Genomic DNA, 26,275 nt, shown 5'->3' with positions numbered 1-26,275 from the left:
CCTTGATGGTACCCAGGGAGTATATCGGGGACAGATGGCCGATTAGCGTTGTTGCTGATATACCTTGTTTTTTTGCTCAGATACAAAGCCCCTCTTTCACCAACACGGGGGGGATTAAATGAGTTCCACTTCCTTGCAATAACAAAAGGATTTCACACACGCCCTTAGATCTCTGCGGGGTCTCTGACTGTCAGAAGTTAAATTGATACAGAAGCAAAAGTTAAGATGCTTATCTGTAAGTTAGTTTTGGCTTTGGCTTTGGCTTTTGGCTTCAAAGGGTTAAGGTCATATTGTCACATGGAGGTCTATACTCCTGTCACGTAGCTGTCTATTTCAGTCATGGGGAGTGTTTATTAGAGGTTTTTATTTGTAATGTTTTACCCTGGATAGACTGACAAACTGGGTCTCTAGGACGATCTATATCTTAAAAAGTGTTCAAGCCTAAAAAAAATCTTTCTTTTCATTGATGCTATATCTTACTCGCAGTTCCTTAAATCATTTAATGCGATTTTAACAGTATAAAAGTTCACATAATATTTTATTAACTGCTTCAACAGTACCTGCAACTAAGTTGTTTCGTGTTAGTATCTGTTAATCTTTTCATGCCTCTCAGAACATTTCTTGAACTTCTTTTTGAGTTTAACATTTTGTTCTTAACCTACAAGGCACTGCCTCGCCTTGGACCTTCAAACCGTCCCTCTGCATTGCTCTCTCCCTGTGCCCCAGCTGGCACTCTACTGTGAGATCTCAGGATGCTGTTCTCCATGCAGTCCCTGTAGGTTAACACAAACCTAAAATAACACTCTTTTAGGGGCTCCCGAGTGGCGCATCCGGCAAAGGCGCTCCGTGTGGAGCTCAGGGTGCGCCCTATAGCCTGGAGGTCGCCGGTTCGAGTCCAGGTTATTCCACTGCTGACTGTGGATGAGAGCTCCCAAGGGATGGCGCACAATTGGCGCCATCAATTGATGTCTCAATTGTAAATGATGCAAAACTTTTGGCCAGAGCTGTATATCCATATGTTAGTCAAACTTAGATTTTTGAATGTGCATACAGTGGCTATAGGTCAGGGTGATCTACATGTTCATGTTACTGAAGGCTCTAGTATTGTGTTTACAGCCGTGACTGTCGCTGCTATGCTTGTGTTGTTTTATGATCTCTGCTATTACCCTCTTTAATACAATGGTGCAAGTACCCCTCACTGTGAACTGTATCCACTGTAACCAGCTGAGAAATCTGAAGCATTCCTGACAAATGTAACTCCTGAAGGAGTGGTTTGTAACAGGAAAGCGTGAAAACTGTCCATTTTTTTATGTTGAGTACAGCATTATCCTACCCCCTGATGATTTCACTGATGTGGCCCTTCACATTTTCCTTGTGAGGACCCTAAAATTAAAAAAAGAGAGATTTTATAACAAATAAAAAATAAAAAGTTTGCAAAGCTTGTCATTGACACCTGATTGTCTGAGCAGCTGTTGAACGGTGGATCTCAGGAACCAGTTCATGACTATTCTGATCCTGATGAAAACCGAACTGGCAAATGGATTTCGTTTTCCCAGAAAAGACTCTGGGGCGCTTGGAATAATGGAATAATAGGGAAGTCTTCTTCTGCTTGTTGTTAAAGGAAAGCTTTGTGCAAGCTGCCAGTGGTTTCACTCTCCTGAGACTGCTGAGACTGGGGGTTTGAAGACGGCTTGTGGTCACAGTTTGTTGGTTTTCTTTTTCTCTCAAGTGCAATTTGCCATTAATAAGCTTAAGTAACTGCACAGAATTGTACAAACAATGCAGATGGGACTCTGTTTCTTACAGCTCTTCACCAGTCTGGCCGCACTGCCAGAGCTCACTTCTCCCTAGTCTGGGTTTAACAGAGATTTCCGCTATCCTAGCCTGAGGCATTTGTGCCATTACTCAGATATTGTGAGCCGGGGAAATTACTGGTGATCACACCCATAGACGGGCTGATTCAGATATATGTACAAAGTTTGGACGAAAAAAATGTCTGCAAAATGTAGTGCAGAAGTTGTGTAAATGTGCTGTACTTCACACAACTGATAACACTTTCTTTTTAAGCAAATGACATCCCGCACATGCATTCAGTAATATCTAAACGCTGTGTCACTGTGACGGGGTACACCCCACTCCTGTGTGTTGTGTTTATTTTGTGTTATTTGTAACACAAATTGTATTGTATTGTATTTGTTGGATTATGATTTAGAGATATTGTTTAGTGTGTGAAAACACAATGTTTTACTGTTCATTATTTTACAGCATGCTAAGAAATGTGACCATCTCCAGATTTATTAATTTATTACTAATTTGGACACGGTCACATGTATATAAACCTGCAGCTTCGGTTGATCGAGGTTAGTGTGTTCAGAGGCGGAACGAGAGTCGTGAGAGAAGTCAAAGTGAAATTAAGAGGCAATTGCAACTCACTGTAGCCACTGTGCCATTTGTTTTGTACCAGTGTTTTGTGTTTTGTTCAAACCTTTTATTTATTATTATTAAACGTGTGCATCAGCGCTTTCATACCCTGCAGTATTCTGTCTGTGTTCATTCTCTTCCGGGTCTGACGACCCCACAAAGCTGTCTGTGACGTATGGTGCTCAGAAGTGGGAAATAACGCCTCTACAGAGCCAGGAACAATACTGCGGGGACATGGACAAAGTGCAGGAGTATATGGAGAGGTGGCATGCTCATCAGAGGGAGTTGGAGGACAGAGGGCTCAATGGTGCCTTGTCTGTCTAGAGTATGGGCACCTCCCGGACGTATGCCCCTACGAAGACCCCCTTTTTATGAAGGCCTTCAATCAGGGTGAGGTGGAGATGCAGAGAAATGGATCCATCTGAAGGCCGTAACAGCACCCCAGACGGACCAGGACACCTGCTTCATATGCCTAAAAGGGGAAGAGTGGTGGTTTGCAGTTGGCAAAGACGGGCATATATCACTGGACTGCCACCCCCCACATCTGGAAGAGGAGCGGTCGTCCCCGGAAAAAGCCAGGACAAGCGTCAGCGCCCACAAGGGAGGAGCCCGAGTGTCCAGTACCCACGAAGGGGGGACCAAGCTTCCAGCACCCACGAGGGGGGAGCATGAGCGTCCAACGACCTCGAACGAGATATGGGACTGATTACAGAACCCTAAGATTGTGATTGACCTACTGTGGGCCAGGGATGGAGAACAGGGATATGTTATGTCTAGCAGCAGCAGTGGCACTTCTGAAAATTCTGGGGCCGGAGCCCAAAAGAAGGGAGCCACCAGCTACAGAGAAAGGGGGGGAGAGGTGAGAAGACCATCTCCACCCGCAGTAGTTGCGCTGCCGGAAATGTGCCACCCCGCTGTCTGCCTTTCCGCTACAAGCGGGGCCAATGGAGGAGGACCTTGCCTCGCTGTCAGTATTTCCTCTGATGGCAGTGCTGCTGCCGGCATTGCCACTGGCAGCATGTCCGCTGCTAGAACCGCCCAAGCTGGGGGAGCCTGCCTTGGCACTGTCGCCACGTCCGCTGACTGCATTGTCTCTCAGCATTGCCGCTGCCAGTGTTGCCATGGGCAGCGTTTCCGCTGCCGGGGATTTCCCTGTGGGCCCATGGATGTCTGTGTTCCTGGCCCAGGACTATGACCAAGACCCCTGTGTGTATTTTGTTTATTGTGTGTTATTTTGAATTGTGTTTGTTGTATTGTGATTTAAAGGTATTGTTTACTGTGTAAAAACATGATGCTTTATTGTTCATTATTTTACAGTATGGATGGGGTTAAAATTCCTCTTACATGCTAAACTCGTGCAGAATGTGACCATCTCCAGATTGATAAATTTGTTACTAATTTGGAGACTGTCACATGTATATAAACCCCCAGCTTTGGCTGATCGAGGTTAGTGTGTTCAGAGACGGAACAAGAGATGTGAGTCGTGAGAAAAGTCTAATTGAAACTAAGACGCAATTGCTACTCTATACTTGTTTGGTTCCGTGTGTGTTTGTTTTTGGCCTCTGTACTGTTTATTTTGTATCAGTGTTTTGTATTTTGGTCAAACGTTTTATTTATTATTAAAAGTGAGCATCAGCGCTTTCATACCCTGCAGTACTGACTGTCTGTGTCCATTCTCTTCCGGATCTGACGTCCCCACGAAGCTGTCTGTGACAGTCACCCTGTAGAATGTTTGTCTGAGTCACCGTGGGCCAGATCTTACAGATTCTCATAGAGCTGGGTGCAGCCCTTCGGTTTGACTAAACAAATTACTGTTGTATTGCAAGAAGCCATCCCAAGTGATGACACTAGAACAGTCTGGAGAACCGAAGTAGTAATTAATAAAACTAGAATTGTAGGTTCTGCTATGTACTAGGAAATGGTACAGTGCAGTAATAATCCACTGTCATAAAATTGGCTCTAAATATCCCTATAAAAGCCCATGCAATTGTTGATAGGTGTGGAAGTTTAATATTCCCCCTGATGCATTGCTGTAGGCTCGTTGATGCAGTTTTAGCATTCAAATTATAAAACGGCGACTCTCGCCAGAAGATGTATAAGCATTCTGTGGTATCCATGGCAGTTTAATATGCAATGTCGTGATGTTATTTCTTGGGGATAGCTCAGAACAAGGCCATGGTGTGCCAACCAGAGGAGAGGGCAGATTGGGATCGAAGGGGGTGGTGGGCACAAAATTAGCTTAACATTAATGTTTAAGCAAATAATTAAGATGGGTATACACCAGTGGTGCAACAATTAATCGATGCATCAATTATTGATTATCTGTCCTTAAATATCCCGAGCTTGGATTACATATTGGTGAATCGATGCATCAAATTCGATCCCAGTTTGAAGTCTCCTGTTGCCGGTTTGCATTAAAACCTTGCGTGCGCTTCTTTTAGTACTATTACGGTAGATAAACAATGTCAGCAGGTTGCTAGGATACACACTTTAGGCCTCTACATTTGCGTTGGATATGCCCTGTGTAAAATGAGTTGAGTTGCTTCACTGGTAAGTCTATGCATTTTTTTGCACAGAAAATTGACAAGAACACAGCATAAAGGCCAATATAAATCTAGTGATTTTACCTTTTGTTTCAAAGCATGTTGTTTTTGGATTATATGGCAATATTATATAAACAGAAGCTGAATATTGTATGATAGTTAAATTAGTCAGGATTTGTGAGATTAATTCAAATGTTGTGCTTTGCTTTTTAACATAAAATGTTAACAGTAATTAACAGCCATAGTTCAGATAGAAATGACTTCTATTAAAATATAGTATTTTTCATTATTATAACAATGTTAAAGGGACATCTGATGCGGACGCACGCATATTCTTTTCAGCTGTTAAAAACTCAAGCCCTTTGTATTTCTTTTTTTATAATCGGAAGAGTTCTAATTTGAATGCAAGTCGTGCCTTTTTGTTGAACTGTTATGCTGTAACAGGGTGAGGAGCCCTGCACATGAAAAGGGGGCAAGGCAAAGTTCTGCTAATATAAAGTATATTTGTTTTGTATTATTATGATGATGATGATGATGATGATGATGATGATGATGATGATGATGATGATGATGATGATGATGATGATGATGATATATATAATAGGAGCCTGTGTGGTCCAGTGGTTAAAGAAAAGGGCTTGTAACCTGGAGGTCCCCAGTTCAAATCCCACCTCAGCCACTGACTCATTGTGTGACCCTGAGCAAGTCACTTAACCTCCTTGTGCTCCGTCTTTTAGGTGAGACATATTTGTAAGTGACTCTGCAGCTGATGCATAGTTCATACACCCTAGTCTCTGTAAGTCGCCTTGGATAAAGGTGTGTGCTAAATAAACAAATAATAATATAAAGGACAGTGAATAGCCAAGTGTGTTATTATTGTTGATTTGAATGAATGTTGTGTTATTTAAAAATCCAGTGTTTTCTTTGTTATTGTTTGGTTGTGATGTGGTCTGGTAGCAGCTTGTATATTGAATTATTGCTTAAGTGTTTGTAATTATTTTGTTAAAATCATTAATATAAAAGCCTGCAGCTCTCCCTGCTCTGGGTGGCTGTTCGAGAGGAGGAACGAGAGCGAACGAGTGGAGAAAGAAACAGAGATTAAAATAAACATAGGATCAGTGAAAGCAATCTGCCTGACCTGTGTTTTGTGTTCGTGATTTTGTTTTATTTAAACTTTTATTTTCACTCTGTGAGCAAAGTGTTTTTTTGTTAAAACCTGTTATTTTATTTTTGTTATATGTTTAAATAAACGGCGCATGTGCCACTGCATCGTACCTGTAGTATCTCTGAGTTCTTCCTGCTTCTGGCCTGACGTCACCACTAAGGCACCCTGTCACACGTGGTGGCAGCAGTGGGATTCACCAGTGCCTCCTGGACTCAGGCCAGAAAAGGCACTGCAGGTGCCTTAAAGTATTATTTTTTTTGGATTATTGATTTTCTTTTTGGAGTGAGGAAGAAGAGGATGGGGAGGAAGAGCTGCAAGAAGCAGCAAAAGCGGCAGCAGCCTCAACAGCAGCAGCAGCCTAAGAGGTGGTGGTCCCAGGTATGCCGGTTTTACAGTAAACCGTGGTATAAACTGCCAAGGTTTTGAAACCACAACCATTTTTCTATACCATCATTACTGAGTTCATGGTATCGGCACGTTTTTTTTATTCACTGTTTGTCCAGCGGTGAACCGCACCGGCATTTTGGAGTTTTGTTTGTTTGTTTCCCGATTTAATTTTAGTTTATGAATGAGCAAGACAGTGGTACAGCAACTGTTTCAGCAAATTGCCGTGCGGGTGCTGGCATTTAGCATTAACCAATTGGCACTAAGCAATATTATGCAAGGGCGGGCGTTCATTGTTTCAACCTATCGCTGATCGTATCAGCACCTGCTGCAAGAGACGGCATTTACTGTATTATGCTTTCGCTAACCGCGATGTCGGATGGCAAACCTTAAAAATATATCTCTAACTTATAGAACGCCACATTTAAAACAATCGAGAATATTTTACTATGTTGTCGTAGCAGTAGTAGCTGAGAGACTCCGGGGCTCCGGCAGCATGTGCTAAACTCCAGGATTACAGTACAGCATAAACTCTGGGTGAGATTTTGTGCAAACAGCAGATCCCTCCAAGAAAATAGTTTGAACACTAATTTGAAGAAAGTACAGTAATGCTTGTTTTTATTTATTTCACGCCTCATTATAATGCAGTGGTTTCATTTACATGGTAGTTTCTATACTGTCATTTTAAAATTCTGTGACGTATATAGAATACATTTTAATTCAAGCTGCGTAATTTGTCCCAGTGCTAAACAAAACAATTGTGTTGCATGTTCGGTTTTGCCAAGATCATAACGCATTGCTACTGCATTATAAAGAAAATACAGCTGCATAAGGATTATACCTTTCTACCACAGAATATATTCTTAAAAAATTGCGTGAGAGAAGTGGCTTATGAACAGTAAGTACACAACTTTATTATTATGTATGTTATTTAAGTAAGCTGCCAATTGTCCTGGGAAAATATAAATTCTGTTTTTACGTAGCATGTGTAAACTGTACTGTATTAATGTAGATACCCTACTCCCCTTTGCAACCTAGTTTTTATTTTGCCTCTTAAATCAGGCTGGTAGCACACAGAAAGCGCGTTTTCACCACGTTTTGTTTTAGTGGAATCACTATAATCTTTACGAAGTAGAACATACAGTATGCATTGTGATTAAATACCTCCACAAGAGGAAATTTGAATTGTAAATTTTCTTTTATGCAGATCTAGACAAACAGTGTCTGACTGCCTAATAAACATTGCTGATTTAAAATGTAAGTCTTCATATCTGCAACATGTCCCCTTTGCTGTTCCGTTTAACTCAGATGCTGTAATAAAATAAGTATGCAGTCGTGTTGCTGTTAACAGTATACTGATTAGCGAACTTCCTTGTTAAAATAACTTGCTGTACATTCATATATTTTTTTAATTTATTTACACGTTCAGCATTCCATTATGTACGTAGGTGTGTGCAAATTTATTAAAACAACCTCCTGCCTCTGTAATTTGATTTGTTGTACAATGTATAGCACCTTTTTCATTTGCAAAAGGAGATTTCAAAGCCAGACCAGTTCATCAGTGTGGTATAATTAAATACAGACATTCTGCTGTAATATTTTGTTTTTCAAATTGATGGAAACTTTTTATTTTCTCAACAAGTTTTGTAGCAGAAATTTAACTACAGCAATTTAACATTTAAGATTTGTTTTAAACTTTAAAGTAAAGTTATTTTTTGTTAAAAAATGACTTGACCACAGTGTGTTTCTTTAAATAGCCATTTAAAAACGGATTACAAAAAAATGACATTTTATCGCGGTATGAAGATAACCTTGGTATATTTTTTGATGGTTACTATACCGTCAAAATTTTATATACGTGACATCCCTAGTCCCGGGTTCCAACTCCATTTGGTCCCCCGGACTGGGCAGCCGAACAGGAGCAGTGGAGGATGGAAGGGGCTCCTATGTGCAGCGCCAGTGGCGAGTTTGGGCACGTCTGGGAGGACTGCCCTTACGGGGACCCCCAGTACGAAGAGGCGTGGAACCAGGGTCTGGTTGGGGAGGCTGCAGAGTGGTTCTGGGAGGTGGACCAGACACAGCCGTCTTCAGCACCCAAGGGGGGGGAGCCCCTGCAGCCAGAGGGGGACGAGCCCCTGTCGCCTTCGCAGCCAGAAGGGGAGGAGCACCTGCCGTCTTTGCAGCCAGAAGGGGATGGGCCCCTACCACCTGTGCAGCCAGAAAGGGAGGGGCCTCTGCCTAAACCACCACCAGAGGGAGAAGTGGAGCTCCTGCTGCCTCCTTCATGGCCAGGGGCTCCCTTCCTGCCGTTGCCTCCTGGGGGTCCGCTGCTGCCGTCGCCTGGGGTCACCTGCTCGCCGTCGCCTGCTCACCGACGCCTGGGGTCGCCTGGGGTTGCTGGCGGTCCCGCTTCACCTGGGGTTGCTGGCGGTCCCGCTTCACCTGGGGTTGCTGGCGGTCCCGCTTCACCTGGGGTCGCTGCCTCCTTTGCTTTTCCTGGGGTCGCTGCCTCCTTTGCTTCTCCTAGGGTCGCTGCCTCCTTTGCTTTTCCTGGGGTCGCTGCCTCCTTTGCTTCTCCTGGGGTCGCTGCCAGCTCTGCTTCTCCTGAGATCGCTGCCAGCTCTGCTTCGCCTGGGGTCTAGTATATTTGTGTTGTATTATTATTATTATTATTATTATTATTATTATTATTATTATTATTATTATTATGTATACTGCGAATAGCCGAGTGTGTTGTTATTGTTGATTTGAATGGATGTTGTGTTATTTAAAAATCCGATGTTTCTTTGTTATTGTTTTGGTTTGGATGTAGTCTGGCAGATGCGATGGTAACAGCTCGTATCTGCCAGACATGTTGTGAGAATGTGGCTGGTGCCGTTTATTGAATTTTATAGTTTAAGTGTTTGTAATTATTTTGTTAAAATCACTCATATAAAAGCCTGCAGCTCTCCTTGCTCTGGGTGAGTGTTCGAGAGGAGGAACGAGGGTGAACAAGAGGAGAAAGAAACGGAGATTAAAATAAACATAGGATCAGTGAAAGCAATCTGCCCAGCCTGACCTGTGTTTTGTGTTCGTGATTTTGTTTTATTGAAACTTTTAAAGACAAAAATACATTTAAGAGACTCACACAGTAGATTTTGGTTTTGTCAATTATTTAAACAACAGTAATACCATTCAGAGCTATTGAATAGACCCCATTGTCTTTGGGGCACAGCTGTGTCTTCTGCATTATTCTCTCTGTCACCTTTAATTATTGGTGTCTAATAAAAAATAAATGTTTTGTCCCTGTTTAACCTATCTGGGTTTCCCTGAATAGATCACTGTTCAAATAAGCAGTCCATCCCACAGTGCAGTGGTTGCCCACAAAATATTATATTCTCACCAATGCTGAAAGACAGAACATTCATTTTAACCCAATGGTGACTGCAAGACTTACATTCCAATGCAGTGCCCTCCATGACTTCATAGACATAGATGGAGTCAGTGCACAACATGTGACGTTCTGGTTACTGTATGAAAACAGCAAACCCTACTTCCCCAGCTTACCGCAGATCTTCAAACTATTAATTCCTTGTTAATAGTTTGTGTCTTTATACTGAGGGGTAACGCTTAGCTTTATAAGCAGAGAAATGTAATTTTGAAGCGTGAGGTCTACAGCTGCAGTCTGTTTTACCACAAGGTGTGGAGAGGCGGAGCAGCAGCTTGGAGTGAAACTCCAAGCCCAGCAGATGGCTGAACCTCGAAAAAACAACACTGCAAAACATTTCCAGTTATTTATGGCCTGTTAAAGCTATGTATTGCAGAGGGGAGGGGGAAAGGCTATCGTCTATCGGATATCCAAATAGGTAGGAACGTTTACAATTGGCCTCTGTGAGTCAATTAATTAAAGTGCTTAGGCAGCTGACTTATATTTGTGAAAAAATAGGTGCTTGGGGGGGGAAAGGAGGGTGGGGAGGGGTGTTACACAGTACAGTAAGACAGGAAAAGGGCTGAGGAAGCATTGCAAGGGGCATTCGTTTTGATGGGACCCAAACTAAAGCCTTTAATGTCAGTTTGCCAGCCACGAAACACTCCCAGCGCCTGTAATTTCTCTCCCCACACCTTCCCTGTCCTGTGTTCAGACTCACTGCGGTGTGGTCGACTTGGGCTGGAATCTGAAATAGACTTGTTCTTTCTTTCTGTCTCTCTCTTTTTCACCCTCTCAAAACGCCTCCACTCCAACCCAAAAACCCACTGTGAGGCTGGTAAACAAGTTTCACAACGAGTCAGACTCCCAAGCTCCACCTCCTTGAGAAACTAAGATTGGTGTGTTTCAAAACAAGGCAGTTTCGTACTGAAGAAACCTGACCCAGTGTAGTGGTGTAAGACCTAAGCCTTGTGTGTCCTTGTTGTGTTTTTAATAATTAACCAGTCGTTTAGTATCTCAATATATTATACTGTTGCTAGCTATGAGTAACAGTTGTGTAATCAATCAATTGCTTAGTGCACCAGTGAAGCATGGGTCTGAAGATCCTTTCAAAGGTTCCACACAAGGTGACGGTAGTAGGGGTTAACAGGTTATTGCTCCTACATCCATTTTTATTTAGAGCAAAAAACTGACATCTATCCATTTGTGTTTACCTGGTCCTTCATTACTGTTGCTAGGCAACACTCACACCTAACAAGTGCATGCATTGGCCATCATGGTGTCCAGAGATCATTATTATATCACATAAAGGAACTTTAAAGCTTGTTATTTAGCAGCATAGTTTTTTTTATAGTTGGGGAGTTTGGCGGAATGTTTCCTGCAGCTTTGAGCTCAGTGGATGTCTTCTTCCATCAGGCAAACTTTCTTGCGACTGCCAAGGTGTGAAAAATGTAATAGCTTGGGACATATGGAACTGGTGTTTTCCATAGAATTAGCATCTTGGAAAGGGTCCAGGGAAATGTTAACTTAAATAGATGGCTGTCCATTACAGAAGCTATATCAGCCATTTAAGAGCACTGCAGCAGAATAGTATTTCAGAGCTCAGGTCTGCCATGTGCATAGTAACTGGCTCAGTGTGATCAACTTTTTATTGAAATCATCAGCATTTTGTCTCTGGGTACTGAGGGAAGATGAAGATTTTGGTTTACCAGAGCTGTTTAATTGAGGCTACAAACTAAGCTTTAACACAGTATCTGGTGCCTAGCTAGCTTGGATATAATGAAGTGATATTTCCTGTCCCATTGGATAGAAAGTGATATCTACTGTCCCATTGGATAGAAATGGTCACATTATCTTCAGCTTTATCTGCCTAAGCTGTGTAAATGTTGAGAAAAGCCAAAAATATGTAATGCATATTTTGTTACAGGGTCAGCTGCTCAAATCTAAAAAACAACCAAGAGGCTGCACATGATTATGCCGTCAATCTGTCAGCCTCTCTCTGCTCTAGATGAGAATGGTAGAATGGATCTGATGTCACTGCCAGCAGGGCAGATGCATGAGAGTGCACCAGTAATGTCATGAACAGGGAGTCCCATAAGTCAGGCATCATTGGCAATATCATATATCGTTCTGTTAGGATGTTAAATTGGGCGGCCACGCCTAGTTGACTAGCTGCACCACACATCACCATTATCTGAATTGATTTAAAGACATTTTACACCTGAAACTAATAGAGACGCAACCAGTGTTAACAAATATCCAACTTCTTTTCCCACCTTACAGGCAGATGAAGGACCAGAGCAAGAAGGTGGCTAACCTGAAGCACAAGGAGCAGGTAGAGAAGAAGAAGAACGCTCAGCTGATGGAAGAGGCTCGCAAGAGGGAGGACAACATCAGCGAGAGCTCCCAACAGCTCCAGGTAGGCAGCGGCATTGATGAGCTCCCAACAGCTCCAGGTAGGCAGCGGCATTGATGAGCTCCCAACAGCTCCAGGTAGGCAGCGGCATTGATGAGCTCCCAACAGCTCCAGGTAGGCCGCGGCACACAGAACAAGGGTAGAGGGTGGATCTCTGTTACAATAATGGGAGCAAATTAAGTTATGTAAATTGAGTACCTTACAGGAAGACACAAATTGTCCTGAAATCCTGTAAAAACTTGATAAAACACATTTTCATTTTGTTTAGATAACAAATCCTTATTACCTACCGAAAACAAATTTACTGCAAACTGTTTGTGGGTTAGGGAGTTCTTCTACCATCTTATATTTATTTATTTATTTATTTATTTATTTATTTTAATTTAGTGCGTCCAATTATAATTTTTATCTCGATTTTTCTCCTAATTTGGAATGCCCAACCGCTTTTCTCCTCACCGCAGCAATTCCCCATATGGGAGATCCGAAGGTTCAGTGGGCGTCCTCCCATCCCACGACCAAGCCAGCTTCCTTTTTCACCCAGGAACTCGTGAGCGGATGTCAGCGAGCTACTGGCCTCTGGAGTACAAAGGCCAGCTGTGCAGGTGTCTGCTCTGAGCTCACTGGGCGCTTGGCCAACAGGGTTCGCTGTAGAGTGATGAGGAGAAACAGTCTCTGCCGGTTTTACTTCCCTAACCCACGGGTGCACCAGAGCCAATGCAACACTTCCTTCTGAATCCCCAGCGAAGACCGGCTTACTTCGCATAGCCAGGACGCGAATCTGCACACTCGGGGACCCCTTTCACCATCTTTTTAGACATTTTCCAGAAACTATTTTTTTAATAGTAATAAGCAAAATTGGATTGTTTTCACTGCAACCTGTTGGTTAAGTGAATACAGTTCATTGCACACTGACACTCAATAACCATTTAATCCTTTTTCTGGACAAACACATTAGACACAAGTTTCCCAAACCTCTAGATTTCTCAGCGGGCAGTACTCAAGAATCTTTTACCAAAGAACTGAGATGTAGAATATAAAATCCTCACTGAATGACGTCCTCCTTCACTTTCACTACACTCAAAACTATTCCACCACCCCTGATGGCATATGATACTTTGTGGTGGGGCATTTGTTGCCCATTTTACAATGAATAGATCAGCTTCTCATCACATACATGCCAATGATTTTAATGAGCAAACCGTCTCAAAAGTGCAGTGGCACCACAAATATCAATTTAATCTCCATGCAGAATGATGGGGAGATATTTGTCATTCATTATCATCCAAGTGTAAAACAAATGTAAAAAAAGATGATTCAAAGTGTATTACCTCATGCAGCAGCAGATGCTGCAGGACCACAAGGCCCAAAGCTGATATTGTATTTCATGATTGCCCTGGACTGACCGCTTTAACAGCCTTTCCCTGAGCACCGTCAATCACCCTGGGGTTCAACCCGTGACCTCGCGGTGGCTGGGCTAACCATTACAGGCCTGGTTTACAGCTCACTGTGCCACCATGTCAAGTCCTATTGCAGCCTGTGTGCTTTTGTAAATTTCATTATAAATCACAAAGTAAATCGTTCTGGGTTTGTGAACATGTCTGTTCATCGTGTATGTGTACAGATGACGGCCCGTTCATAGAACATAATGCTCAGTTAAAATGTTTAATTCCTGGACACACTGCGTATGTGATTGCTATATAAGGTAATGTGTTTCCTGTGGAGGCTGTCTCTTATTGTAATCATTTTAGTTGAATAGACTTAATCAATTAGATTTGTTTTGCTGTCCTCTTGCCCAAACTGCATAAGATGATGTGTTGACTTATATTATACTTTACATGGAAGGTGATTTGATAAACAGTGCAGCGTATAAAAAAAACACATTATTGTAGAACATATTGGCCTGGCACATGGTAAATTGTTCACCGTAACCACATGGTACATTGGCTTTGGCCTGTCTGGGTACTATTCAATGGATAGCCTCTGCTGAACTATGAGCACTTTTCTTATGACTTGCACACTTTCATCAGCACCATATGTGTTCATGCCTGCCAGGTGTCCATGTGCGTACCTGAACCCCCCCACCGCCCCCCGCCACAAAAGACATGTTCTGTTACATTGATTTCGTTTTTCTGTAGTGTGTTTTTTTTAAAGTCATGCCACATATAATATATAATTACAATTATTATATACTTTTTAAATGATTACCAGTTGATTTTAAAATAATACATTTTTATTGTCCTCAAATTCTATATATCCAGTCCTGTTTAATTTTAAGTGGCTGGCTGTGACAGGCTGGCTTTAGTGGTGACCTCAGACCAGAAATGAACACACAGCTCTGTGAGTGAAAATAATGAATGAAAGCGCTGTTGCGCAGTTTATTATAAATAAAGGTTTAAACAGAAAACAGAAGAATAAAATAGACAAAATAAATAGACAAACAAAACGGACTAACATTAACAAACGGTGGACGGACAGACGCACAAACACGGTGAGTTTAAATAAACAAACAAGTATCGTGCTGGTCCTACCAGCACGCAATAGCAATTGTTATCTTTTTTATTTCTCCTTCTCTCTCTCCCGTTCTCCACTCACCGAACACACAACCCCGAGTGAGTAAAACGTGCATCTGTATACACCGTTGTGCTGGGATTCAATTACTAATTAATTATTCACTTGAATCCCAGCACGTGAATTAATTATGTGCAACCTCGTGCTCACATATTAAATACTTTAAATGCACGTGAAGTGCAATCCCGTGCCTAAATACAATTATACATTTTAAATACTGCTCATTACCCACATTATATCCCGTGTACCAACTACAATACACCAACATTAACACATGTAACATACAACATAAAACACAAGAATACACACAGGGGCGGGGCACATTGCCACACTGGCTTATTATTACAAGTATTTTAATCCCTCCCTGCATATGCATATGTTACCTTTTTTTACCCTAATATTCATCACTACTCATTGACTTGTAATAGTGTCCACATGACTCAACACAAATTCTTGTGGATCTCTGAATGCATCCTGTGGTGACCTACATGCAGTAAGAATGATGTTCTGTCTTGTGATTGGTATGGAATGGACAGTATCATCTATTTATATTAGAGAAAAGCACTCTGGGTTGTTTTTATAATATCTTATTAATTAATCAATCAATCAATACTTTATTTATATAGCGCCTTTCATACAAAAACAAAAACAAAGAGCTGTACAGGACAAAACAGAAGAAAATCAAAATACAATTCATGTGTATAGAGGTTAAGAAAAACAGTTTAGAATTCATTTTAAAAAAGCCAATATAAAAAAAACAGAAGAACATCAAAATGTAATACACTTGTATAGAGATTAAAGAGAAACACAGTTTAAAAATGTTAAAAAAAGCTTATCTGAAAAAGTACGTTTTCAATTTTGACTTCGTCATCAACTGATGCAGCACTTCTGATATGAGGTGGCAGTGAATTCCACAGTCTGGGAGCACAGGGACTAAAAGCTCTCTAGCCCTTTTTGTGTACACTTGTGGGAGGCACAGCAAGCCTGCATCAGCTGATCTTAAATCACAAGAAGGTATATTTGTGACTAGAATCTCCTTTATATAATCTGGTTCCACACCTTTAAGTGCTTTTTTAATCATAAGTTAAATGTTAAAATCAACTCTAAACTTCACTGGGAGCCAGTGCAGTGAAGCCAGCACAGGTGTAATTTGGTCTCTTTCTATTCATTCTGCTGAGAAGCCTAGCAGCTGCGATTTAAGACCTGACCCGGAAGCCCAGCGAATAGAACATTGCAATAGTCAAGACGGGAAGACACAAAAGCATGAATTCGTTTCTCAGCATGAGACAAAAATGGAAATTACCTAATTTTCCACAAATGGTAAAATGACACTTTGGTGACATTGCGGATATGTGACTCAGAGATAAATCAGAGTCAAATAAGACCCCTAGATATTTCACTTCCGTTTTTATGTTTGTGGTCAAATTGCCCAGATCGATTTTTAGAGATTCTAGTTGCTGCTGAGAACCGAATAACAGAACCTCTGTCTTATCAGAGTTTAACTATAAAAAAAAATGTTGGAACATCCATCTCTTCACATCAGTAAAGCATTCAGCTAAGGCTGATACAGCCAGGGTATCATCAGGTTTTACAGCAGGTGTGTCCAATCCTGGTCCTAGAGGGCTGGTGTCCCTCCTGGTTCTTGTTCCAACTGTGTCCTAAATTACTTAATTGGACCAATTAATACCAATTATTGTTCTAATTAAGTAATTTAGGACCCAGTTGGAACAAAAACCAGGAGGGATACCGGCCCTCCAGGACCTGGATTGGACACCCCTGTTTTACGAGCTGTAGAGCTGTGTGTCATCGGTATAGCAGTGAAAATTAACACCATGTTTACAGATTATCTCACCCAGCGGTAACATGTACAAAAAGAAAAGAATGGATCTCAGTGGAGACCCTTGGGGAATGCCACAGGCAACATGAAAATCCTGACACAGAGTCTCCTAATGAAACAAATTGCTGTATGTTAGTGAGATATGACTTGAACCAAAACTGGTTTTTATCAAACTAACAATGGCTTTGTTGATGTGACTTAAATCTGAGAACCCCACATCCTGATTCAGATAGCGAAGCTGCGGTTTGGCTCAGGAACAGCTAGTAACTAATAAACAATTTTTTTCTTAAATAGAAATAAAGTGTTCTTAGGAAAATGTAAAATATAATCCGCCTTTGGGTTTGGTGTCAGGAAGAACAGGGCCAGGCAAGGGCAATTTTGGTCACTGCGGCTTGGATTGGATTAATAGAACAACATTACAACTTAAAAAACAAATATGTGCAATATTCCATATTCCTTAGCTGTGTTTTAGCAACCCGTTGAACAAACATTCTCACATTTCAGCTTATTTTCCACGTTTCCAAAGCAGAGGGGTTTAAAATCAATACGAATGGGATGGCCGCTCTCAGCACAGCTGCTGTTGCTGCTGACTCTGGGGTAACTGAGATCAGGGCTGCTTTTAATCACCCCGATAGCATCTAGCACAAGCTAAAGTTATAGTGTCAACTGGGACTTTTGGAACGAAGCAAAACACATCCAACCTGATACACATAAGCAACAATGGAGTCTTAAGCCAGCAAATTGAATGAAGATGTTTTTGGAGCCAAAAATATCAAACTGAAAAGACAGTACTTGGGATCTTGAGGCAAAGCAGTTGCTTTCAGATATTTTCCAAGTGAGTGTTATCTTGCTATAAAGCTGTCAATTCAGGTTTCAAAAATGGAACACCAGTGATACAGTACATAGCATTTGTGGAAATATAAATACATGTAGAATGTAGAGCCCTTACATTGTATCACTTTAGGTTCCCTTTCAATTCGAAGATAAGCACAAAAACATTGATATGCCTGCCTATTGGTAGGTATTCACTGAGCTGTCTATATCAGAGCTGCCGATAGGCCCCTTCCTGGATGACATCCTCGGTCCCGCCTACCGAGGGGTTAAAACCATCATTCCACAGAAGTCATTTCTCTTTTTGCCTCTCAAGACGGTAAGGTAAGACCTCTGTGTTGAACTGAGCGTTTTGTGAAAGAGCTTTTCTGAGTCGACTGCAGTTCACCTGCATTCGTGCTGAAAGCTGGCTTGCCGCTTTCCTGGAATCAGTAGCTCCAAAATTGAAGCCTCTTTTTCTTTCCTCCTTCTTTCAGCAGCCTGCTCGCTTGCGTTGCAGGCTGCCTTTCCTTACTGTCTGTTGTGTGTGAACGGCTGCCTGTGCAGTATTGATTTAAAGGAGTGCGTGTGTACGTCTTTTCTAGTCAACACTCTTGGGAGAACACAGTTCCCCAAGAGTGCGCATGGTATTTCGGTACCTTGGTCGCACAGCGCCTTAGTGCACGCGGTGCTCGGTGCAAACGTTGCTCAAGGCGCTTGGTGCACGTGCATACAGTGCATACAGTGCATACGGTGCTGCACAGAACTCAGTACTCAGCGCACGGTGCACCCGGTGTGCATGGTGCCCAGCTTACACAGTGCTAGTGCCTCGGTGCACATAGTGCCCTCGGCGCTCGGTACACCCGGTGCACTCTGTGCTTGGTACCGTACACCTGCTCAGCTGGACTCCCTGTTCCTTCACAGCCACACAAGGGTTGGCCAGCCGTCCCACTTCCAAAGACAAGAAAGTATAAAGATATCAGTGGCTCGTATTTTGGGGGGACTGCCCAACAGCATATCACAAAGCGTTTGGCTTCACCCTCAAGAGTTTGTAGTGTGCTGCCTGGCAACCTGACAATTTCATACTGTGTCCTTCAGAGAGCTCCCTGGATGGAGCTGCTGTTACTGTTTCAAATGCTTTAGAGGCGGTCTTTGTCTTAAATGAACCCGTTCGCATACAGCCATTTTATTTAATCACTGTGATGCACCTTTGGCAGTTGGGAAGATCATTGATAGCTGCTTGCTGCTGTTTCAAATGTCCAACACCATGCATTCGGATCTTCCAAGCTGCACTAGCTTTTGGATTTTCGGAATACCTAAAACAGCTGCAGCTGCTGGAGTTGTCTTGCTCATCCTGCAAAAATCACCATAAACAAACGAGTGTGAAAAATAATACATGGATATGGCCAAAAGCAACTGTTACGATCATATTTGAAACAATGTCAAACGTGTTATTGATGGAGCTTTTAAAATGAAAAAGTCAAACCTTGAACGACTGTGCCAATTCACTCTTTCACTTTGGGGTTTTGAATGGAAGGCCTGCTTTGTTTCAAAGCTTAGTTACTCTTCACAGTAAGTGATATATTTTTATGACAGTAATGTCATTTTTGGCTATAATAACATTAACACAATTACTCCGAGGGCTAAAGACATTCTGATAGTTTTATTATTATAATTATAATGAGAGAAGGGTATTAACAATAGTTAATGCAGGTTTATGCAACGCTTTATTGATGGTGAACTTCCTCAATCGTGGTGTAATATTATTGTATTATTAAGGAGGCAGTGTGGTCCAGTGGTTAAAGTCCAGGATTTGTAACCAGAAGGTCACTGGTTCAAATCCCACCCCTGCCACTGACTGACTCACTGTGTGACCCTGAGCAAGTCACTTTTAGATAAAGGGGCATTCAGAACAGAAAATAGGAGGCACGTTTTTACACAGAGAATTGTAAGGGTCTGGAACCAACTCCCCAGTAATGTTGTTGAAGCTGACACCCTGGGATCCTTCAAGAAGCTGCTTGATGAGATTGTGGGATCAATAAGCTACTAACAACCAAACGAGCAAGATGGACTGAATGGCCTCCTCTCGTTTGTAAACTTTCTTTTGTTCTTATGTTCTTAACCTCCTTGTGCTCCATCCTTTGGATGAGATGTTAAATCAATGTCCTATTGTAAGTGACTCTGCATATAATGCACAGTTCACAGCCTAACTGTGTAAAGCTCTTTGTGATGGTGGTCCACTATATAAAAAGGTGTTATATAAAAATAAAGATATCATTATTATATAAAAAGTAATATATTATATTATGTACAGTACAATTAATTTCAATACAAAAGAAAACCTAAATGATAAAATTCTGATAGAATATAATGAATCTAAATTGAAAGTGTAACATGGAGAGATTCAGTGTTCAATAAATTACAGTACCTAATTTGACCTAATGTTTAGCATTTCTATAATTGAGCTGAAACAGGTGATCACTGTTAAGGATTTCTGGTTTATGATATACATGTTCCAGTGTGGAGCAGTAAGCAGAGAACTTGCCGTTTATTCTTATTGCTTGTATTTGTCTTGTGATTGCTCAGGATATTTATAATCATAATGCAGATTTCCTGCAGGTGTAGTAGTCACCACAGCTTCCGATTCTGACCCGAAGGTTGTTCGTTTGTTGCCTGAAGTTCTAACCACCATCTGATTCCTTTTAGTCTCATATACTGGTGGTGTCATACCCCTGGCACGAAATGAAAGCTTCATCACATGTAAGACAATTTTGAATCTCTCGTCTTAATTTTCACTTGCCTGTGGGATAGAAATGTACTTTAAAAGCCATTAAGTAGCTTGTGAAGGCCTTCTCCCCGGCCCCAGCTGTTTTTCCACAGCGAAAGCACTTTGAAGATCCTCTGCTGTTGCTGAAACTAGCTACATTTGGCAGGTGCAGTTCCATGGTTTTAAGAAGCCTGTGTCCAGTGCTTAGTCTGACATTCCCATGTGTTATTTGAAAACGAAGGTCTTTCAGTTGTGTTCTGCCCAGTATTTTTTTTAATGAGTCATTTTAATTGCTGCTTTAACATTTCCTTTACTATTTGATGGTGGTTGTAATTATTCTGAGTGCTTTGGGGTTCTGTTGAGTTATCAGTTTTCTCTAAATCTGCTATTACCTGACTTTCAGGTTGTCTGGAGTCCTTTCAGTTCTGCCAGGTCATATTGTCACATGACTGGAATGGCATTAGAAAGGCTGTCCAGTCTTGGCGCCTAGGATTCTCCAGACAAACTGAGCAGCTCAAAACCGGGTAAAGGCAGATCTAGAGAATTCTAATAACTCAATATGGGAGCAACAGAATCAGAATGTTTGTATGGCTCCAGTCATAGCTGGATTTCAGTCCTGCCTTCCATGGGTAAAAGACAAGCATATTGACCGAAGCTCACCTTCTTTGTCTTCACTTGGTTTAGAAAGAAAAACTTTTTTTTTTACAAGCTTAAACTTCCTACCAAGATTCCTCATAGCACTACTTTGATTTGATATCTGTATATCAACCTTGGCTGAGAGGTAAAATATATATATATATATATATATATATATATATATATATATATATATATATATATATATATATATATATATATATTTTTTTTTTTTCCAAGCACCACAGCTTGTAAAAAACAAAACAAAAAAACCAAAACAAAATATTGTAAACAAAAATATTATATATTTTAATTTGTAGTCAAAAGTTTACATACCCCAATGGAAATGTAATTTCTCGAAAACAAAGAATTTTAGGAAAAAATTTTTGTAACAAATTTTTGTGGATGAAGAAAAAAAGTTACAGGAAACACATCTACAATTATTTATTTCAGCATTTTTTTTTTTTTTGCAAAACTCCAAAAATGGTCATTCAAAAGTATTCATATCCTTTGATGCTATGATAGTATTGTCTACAAGGTGCTAGAAATTTCAATATGATAATGTAGGCGAACATTCTTAGAGAGTATAAAAGGGTTAGGCATAGGATGATTGCTGTCATTACCAATAAGTCAATATGGGAAAGAATAAACAGCTACCTGAAGACCTTATTCAGAAAATTATTTATTGTCTTAAAGCTGAAGAAGGATACAAGAAGATTTCCAAGCATTTGAGTATCCTAATTTCAACTATTGTTTCTATTATCAAGAAGTACAAGACTCATGGTACTGTCACAACGCTCCCTTGGTTTGGAAGAAAGAAGGTTCTTTCACCAAGAACAAGTAGAAGAATTGTGAGGAAGGTTAATAACAATACGAGATTGACTGCCAAAGATATTCAAATTGAATTGGCTGCAAGTGGGACTGGGGTTTCCATTTCAACCATAGGTCGAGTATTACATGGTGAAGGTCTCAATGGTCGCAGGCCTTGGAAAAAGCCACTCTTAGGAAAATGTCACAAGGACAATCGCTTAAAGTTTGCAAAACGGCATTTGAATGGTGGATGTGAGTTCTAGTCAAAGGTTTTGTGGAGTGATGAAACAAAAATCGAGCTACTTGGTCATGCTGATAGTGATTAAGTTTGGAGAAAGTCTGGTGAGGCGTACAAAGAAAAGAACACCATACCTACCGTCAAGCATGGAGGTGGTAATACCCTTCTATGGGGCTGTTTTTCCTATAATGGCATAGGAAATGTAGTTCCAATACATGGTAACGTGGATTCCATAGCATACCAAAAGATATTGGCCAATCATCTGAAACCCTCCGCTGCAAAACTGGGTTTAAAGCGCAACTGGACGCCCCAACATGACAGATCCAAAGCACACATTACAATCTACTTCAGAATGGGTAAAGAAGAATAAAATCAAGGTTCTGGAATCACCTCGTCAAAGTCCCGATCTAAATCATATTGAGAATCATTGGTATGAGTTGAAGAAGGCTGTGCACAAGAGAAGTCCTCAGAATTTGAATGACCGGGAACAATTTTGCGTTGAAGAATGGTCAAAAATCACTAAACAATCATGCCAAAACCTCATTGACAAATTTCATTGTTGTTATTGCTAAAGGTGCCTCAACTAGCTATTAATTTCATTTTCCTTGTCAGGGTATGAATACTTTTGAATTAGCATTTTTGGAGTTTTGCAAAAATATTGCTGAAATAAATAATTGTAGACATCTATTTCTTGTAAGTGTGTATATATCTATATATCTATATATATATATATATATATATATATATATATATATATATATATATACATACATACACACACACACACACACAGAGCTCCAGATAAGGTTTTGGGTCTGGGAGTAACTTACCCTCTAATTTGAACACTGAGAGAGTAAAATGTATTTTCAGAGGGTAAAATGGGGTAGGCACTAAAAAAGAGCCTTCCATTTTAACTGCAATGTTACTTGAACTACTGTACAACCACGCGTTCTTTATCGGCTCAGCACATTTTTTTCGAAGTATCACACTGACTCTGCAAATTAATTACCTTACTTATATTTTAACATTAAATTCTTAAACTCCATGAACATGTTAACTTCAATATAAAGCCATACATATAAATAAAATAAGGAAATGCATTAGTAAGTTATAAAACAGTTTGTTTAATATTATAGGCACCTTTATTTAGTGGTTGCCTCTGTCGGTGATTCCATTTGGATTTGTAGCTGGACTGGGGTGTTTACAGTACCTTGCATAAGTATTCACCCCCCTTGGACTTTTCCACATTTTGTAGTGTTACAACCTGGAATCAAAATGGATTTAATTAGGATTTTTTGTCACTGATCTACACAAAATAGTCCATAATGTCGAAGTGGGGAAAAAATTCTACATATTTTTCAAAATTATTTACAAATAAAAAACATAAGTATTCACCCCCTTTGCTGTGACACCCCTAAATAAGCTCTGGTGCAGCCATCAGAAGTCTGTTGAAAGGAGTCCACCTGTGTGCAATTAAAGTGTCACATGATCTCAGATTAAATACACCTGTTTCTGGAAGGCCCCAGAGTTTGTTAGAGAGCATATCTAAACAAACAGCATCATGAAGACCAAGGAGCTATCAAAACAAGTCCGGGATAAAGTTCTGGAGAAGCACCAATCAGGGTTGGGTTATAAAAAAATATCCCAAACTTTGACCATCCCCCGGAGCACCGTTAAATCCATTATTAAAAAATGGAAAGAATATGGCACAACTGCGACTCTGCCTAGAGAAGGCCGTCCACCAAAACTCAGTGACCAGTTAAGGAGGGCATTAGTCAGAGAAGCAACCAAGAGGCCAATGGTAACTCTGAAGGAGCTGGAGAGATCCACAACTGAGATGGGAGAAACCGTCCATGGGACAACTATAACCCGGACACTCCACAAAGCTGGGCTTTGTGGAAGAGTGGCGAGAAGAAAACCATTGCTGAAAAAAACCCATATCAAATCCCGTTTGGATTTTGCCAAAAGGCATGTGGGAGACACAGCAAACATGTGGAAAAAGGTTCTCTGATCTGATGAGACCAAAATTGAACTTTTTGGCCTTAGCGCAAAACGTTATGTGTGGTGCAAAGCCAACACTGCTCATCACCCTGAGAACACCATCCCCACGGTGAAGCATGGTGGTGGCAGCATCATGTTATGGGGATGCTTTTCATCGGCAGGGACTGGGAAACTGGTCAGGATTGAGGGCAAGATGGATGGAGCCAAATACAGGGAAATTCTAGACAAAAACCTGTTTCAGTCTGCAAGAGACCTGGGACTGGGGCGGAGGTTCACCTTCCAGCAGGACAATGACCCTAAACACACAGCCAAAGCTACACTGGAGTGGTTTAAAAACAAGAACCTGAATGTCTTAGAATGGCCCAGTCAAAGCCCAGACCTCAATCCGATTGAGAATCTGTGGCAAGACTTGAAAATTGCTGTTCACCAACGGTCCCCATCCAACTTGACAGAGCTTGAGCAATTTTGCCAAGAAGAATGGGCAAAAATTGCAGGATCCAGATGTTAGAGCTGGTAGAGAATTATCCAAAAAGACCCACAGCTGTAATTGTTGCCAAAGGTGCTTTTACCAAGTATTGACTCAGGGGGGTGAATACTTATGCAACCAAAAACCAAAGCCCATCTCTTCAGTGTTACAGCTGACTTGTTTAAGCGTCACAGCCCATGTTTTTTTTTTTTCTGGCATGGCAAATCAGTCTTTATTGTGCACTGCAGTTACACAGCACTTCCTCCAAAAACAAAGCGAACAAGACAAGGCACAGTAATATAAAAGTTAATCTTTCAACAGTTTTAGATACTGTGATGCATTTTTTTTTTTTTTTTTTTAAATCTATGATCTTTTGTTGCTTTTGTGCATTTTCCTTTGCAAGTGGACTGTGACATTAGGGCCTTATCGAGCACTATATTCTGCAGTTTTGAATACTGACTTTGGATACTGTTTTAATTGTGGAAACTGGTGTTGTAGATATTTTTAAATCTTTTGCTAAATTGCATTGCCTTTTACATTTTAAGCAGTTCTGTGCATGGGTAACATTTTGATTTCATTTTGCTGTTGGGTCGTTAATGGGGAATTTGACATACTGCTGCAATACGTATCAGATTTAAAAGTATGTACTGTATTACAGTTCACGTCTCCAGTCGTCTGTTTTGGCAAGTGATATTTTCAGAATCATATCGTTCTGAATTAAAATACTACTTAAAATACTACATCAACTACTGTTAAAAATATAGTACTGTACCAACAAAACCAACTACAATGCATCTAAATGGAAGCCTACTTATTTAAAACACAGTCCTTTCAGCTATGTATTTTTGACATTGTATTTTTTTTGTGTTCCCTGAAAAAACTCACAAGTTTTTGTCTTTACTGCTGTGTTATTCCCCCAACTCGCGCGCTAACAAATTTCAATGAAAGAATCAACGTCTCCCTGTTCAGTTCCTCAAACCCAAGTCAAATTTTTTCTTTGTACAAAATATGTGTGTGTGTGTGTGTGTGTGCAGGGCGAGGGGTTGTTTGGGTGGTAGGTTACAACGTGCTCACCTACATACACATCAAATCAGATGAAATAATGAGATATGCGTCACACTCGTTTAACCGTCACTGAAGTCAAAATTTTATAGGATCGGATATGTGAGTGTTGACTGTATGTGGAAAGCCCCAGCATGGTACTTGTTGGTAGTTTGTTTTGTGTTGTTGTGCGAGACGTTTTTTGTTTAAAACTTTTACTTTGGCTCTGTGAGCATTGTTTTGTTTAATTCAATAAAAACGCGCCCCAGCTCATCAACCCACAGGCCTGCCTCTGTGTCAGCTTCCTGGTCTGGTGATGTCATCATTCAGCCATCCTGTCGCATCCATTAATAATAATAACCGATGGCTTCCAATACAGAATGCTTTATCTACAGTTATTGAGCAGATATAGTTTCTTACCAGAGATAAAATAAGAAGCCTTACTTAAAGATAAATAAACAGATAACTAAAGTATTATGAACGGTGTACCCCAGAAAAAAAATCATAACCATTTTTTTTTTTTTTTTTTTTTTTTAATGAAGTAGATTTACTGAGAAAAAGCATCTACACTCCATAATGCATCGGTGCAAAGTACAAAATTAAATTGGTGTGAGAAACATGCTCACATGCTTTGCTTGGAAGCCATGTTAATGTAAGACAACTATTAATGTTTACTTATCAGTTCGGATTTGGAGGACTGCACCTTTTTAAGTTTCGTTTTGGGCTGTTGTGTTTGCCAAAACGAGACCAGTGAACAATAAAGTTA

The 26,275-nt window shown here is 40.7% G+C and overlaps 1 protein-coding gene across 15 annotated transcripts in view; it reads left to right on the top strand.

Moving 5' to 3' along the window:
• The window catches only part of LOC117419463 (ELKS/Rab6-interacting/CAST family member 1), a 357,387-nt gene that overhangs the window by 145,788 nt on the left and 185,324 nt on the right, over window positions 1-26,275 (top strand). For all 15 annotated transcript variants that reach the window (XM_058986432.1, XM_058986434.1, XM_058986433.1 and 12 more), the window contains one exon: window positions 12,203-12,338. In XM_058986432.1, the coding sequence (XP_058842415.1) occupies window positions 12,203-12,338 (136 nt within the window). The remainder of the gene's footprint in view (window positions 1-12,202; window positions 12,339-26,275) is intronic.

The sequence above is a fragment of the Acipenser ruthenus genome, chromosome 14 (genome assembly GCF_902713425.1).
Source record: "Acipenser ruthenus chromosome 14, fAciRut3.2 maternal haplotype, whole genome shotgun sequence".
NCBI lineage: Eukaryota > Metazoa > Chordata > Actinopteri > Acipenseriformes > Acipenseridae > Acipenser > Acipenser ruthenus.
Note: the sequence above shows the minus strand (reverse complement) of the source record. Positions and strands in the feature narration are given on the sequence as shown.